The sequence below is a fragment of the Myotis davidii genome, unplaced genomic scaffold, assembly GCF_000327345.1.
Source record: "Myotis davidii unplaced genomic scaffold, ASM32734v1 scaffold251, whole genome shotgun sequence".
Taxonomy (NCBI): Eukaryota; Metazoa; Chordata; class Mammalia; order Chiroptera; family Vespertilionidae; genus Myotis; species Myotis davidii.
Genome location: NW_006282378.1, coordinates 870,068 through 872,063, shown reverse-complemented (window position 1 = coordinate 872,063; position 1,996 = coordinate 870,068). Strand labels below are relative to the sequence as shown.

Sequence of the window (1,996 nt, the reverse complement as noted above, 5' to 3'; positions counted from 1 at the left end):
CACCCTCCCACATGCCCTTCCAGGGGTGGGCAAACTTTTTGACTCGAGGGCCACAATGGGTTCTTAAACTGGACCGGAGGGCCGGAACAAAAGCATGGATGGAGTGTTTGTATGAACTAATATAAATTCAAAGTAAACATCATTACATAAAAGGGTACGGTCTTTTTTTTCAATAGTTTTATTCATTTCAAATGGGCCGGATCCGGCCCACGGGCCGTAGTTTGCCCACGGCTGGTCTAGGCCCACGTCCCCCATGTGTGTCATTCCCTTGACCCTCTCAGGACAGAGAAGGCCTGGATGTTGTGCTCACCTCCCAGGGGCTGTGGGCCTCTCACCAGCCTCAGGGTGCCCAGCTCACATGCTTCTCATCAAAATGTCCTCCATCCTTACCTGCCCACCCTACCTGCCCTGCCCCAATAGCATGGCTCGTTCTGTTTCTTAATGCAACCCAGAGTATCTTCCAAAGGGCTGGGGGAGCAGGGGGAGCAGGGGGAGCAGGTTCGGGGACCCAGGGCCGGGAAGGAGACGGGGAAGACCCGGGGCCTGGAGGCTCCGTGTGAAACAGAAACGGGAAACCCTGGGGAGGGCGGGGCGGTGAGCGGGCGGAGGAGGGCCCAGCCCGGTGAACCCGCTGGCGGAGAGGAAAAACCGGTTGCGGTTGAGGGCTGGGGAGGAGAAAGGGTTGGACAGACACGGGACAGGTGGAGGCCGAAGCCAGAGGCTATCGAACAGTCTCTACTGCAGGGCTCCATCCAAATACAATGGAGCCATGTGCACTCTTCAAGTTTCTAGCAGCCACATTGTAAGAGGTGAAAAGGGAACAGGGGAAATTCATTTTGATAATATAATTTAGCCCGGTGGGTCAGAAATACTGTTGCAACATATAATCCGTATAAAGTACATGCTTAGTGAGGTGTTTACGCTGTTGTTTGCACTGCATCTTCACAACCTGGTTGCATTTTACATCGCATCTCCATCTGGACCAGCAGCACGGCAGGTCCTCATAGCCACAGGTGGCCAGTGCCTTCTACACTGGAGAGGCAGGGAGGTGGTGGTGGGGAGGCAGACCACGAGCCCAGCCCTTCACCCAGCCACTCTGCTGGTGATTGGTGGCCTCCCGGCCACAGGTACCGGGCCACTGCCCTCCAGACTTCAATGCCACTTCCTGCCCCTGTGAGGTGTGCAGGATCCTGGGCCTGGCCCAGAAGCAGCAGCTGGAGGGCGAGAGAGAGGGGCCTAAGTGAGGGCCAGGAGAGTGTGGGGAGGGTGGCACAGGCTCCACCCCACCAAGCTCCCCTTTCACAGGCTGTGGGAGTGCACTGTGCCCTGGGCTTTGGCCGCACGGGCACCATGCTGGCCTGTTACCTGGTGAAGGAGCAGGGCCTGGCTGCTGGAGACGCCATCGCTGAAATCCGGCGGCTTCGACCCGGCTCAATCGAGACATACGAGCAGGAGAAGGCGGTCTTCCAGTTCTACCAGCGAACTAAATAGGGGCCCCAGCGCCCTTCTTCCAGGCCCGCTGCCTGACCAGGGCGTCAGAGGGGCCAGAGCTGTGGGAGTGGACTGAAGCCTCCAGCTCCCAGCCTGCTCACCAGACGGACGTCGCCCTTCCTGCTGGCAGGTTCTGATTGGAGGGATGTCTGGAGCTGCACTGATGGGGGGGGGGTCCCTCTTCTGCCTCCTTGAATAAATAACTTATAAGAACCAGTCCTGTTGCCCAGCGCTTTACAGTTTACATAGCACTTCTACATGTCAACTTAGCTTGAGCCTTACCGTAGCCCTAGGATGTCGGATAGGCATTGTGGAGGAGGTGGCTGAAGCTCAGAGTTTCAAGGTTGCACTTCTAGAAAGTGGGAGGATGGGCCAGGACGACAGCACACATTTTCAGCCTCTTAAAGATGCTGAAACTCTATGAAGCTATTATCTGATAGGTCTTCTGGAGAGCTGGTCAGCGAGAAAGGCACAAATCCCCCAAAGCCCAGAATCGCTCACAGGG

General features: G+C 56.8%; 1 protein-coding gene across 1 annotated transcript in view; it reads left to right on the top strand.

Annotated features, from left to right (window-relative positions):
* DUSP23 (dual specificity phosphatase 23) overlaps nucleotides 1-1,708 on the top strand; it is a gene marked incomplete at its 5' end in the record, with an annotated part of 3,122 nt that extends 1,414 nt beyond the window's left edge. The window contains one exon of the mRNA XM_006752854.2: nucleotides 1,306-1,708. Within this exon, the coding sequence (XP_006752917.1) occupies nucleotides 1,306-1,491 (186 nt within the window). The remainder of the gene's footprint in view (nucleotides 1-1,305) is intronic.
* Nucleotides 1,709-1,996: the final 288 nt, after the last annotated feature.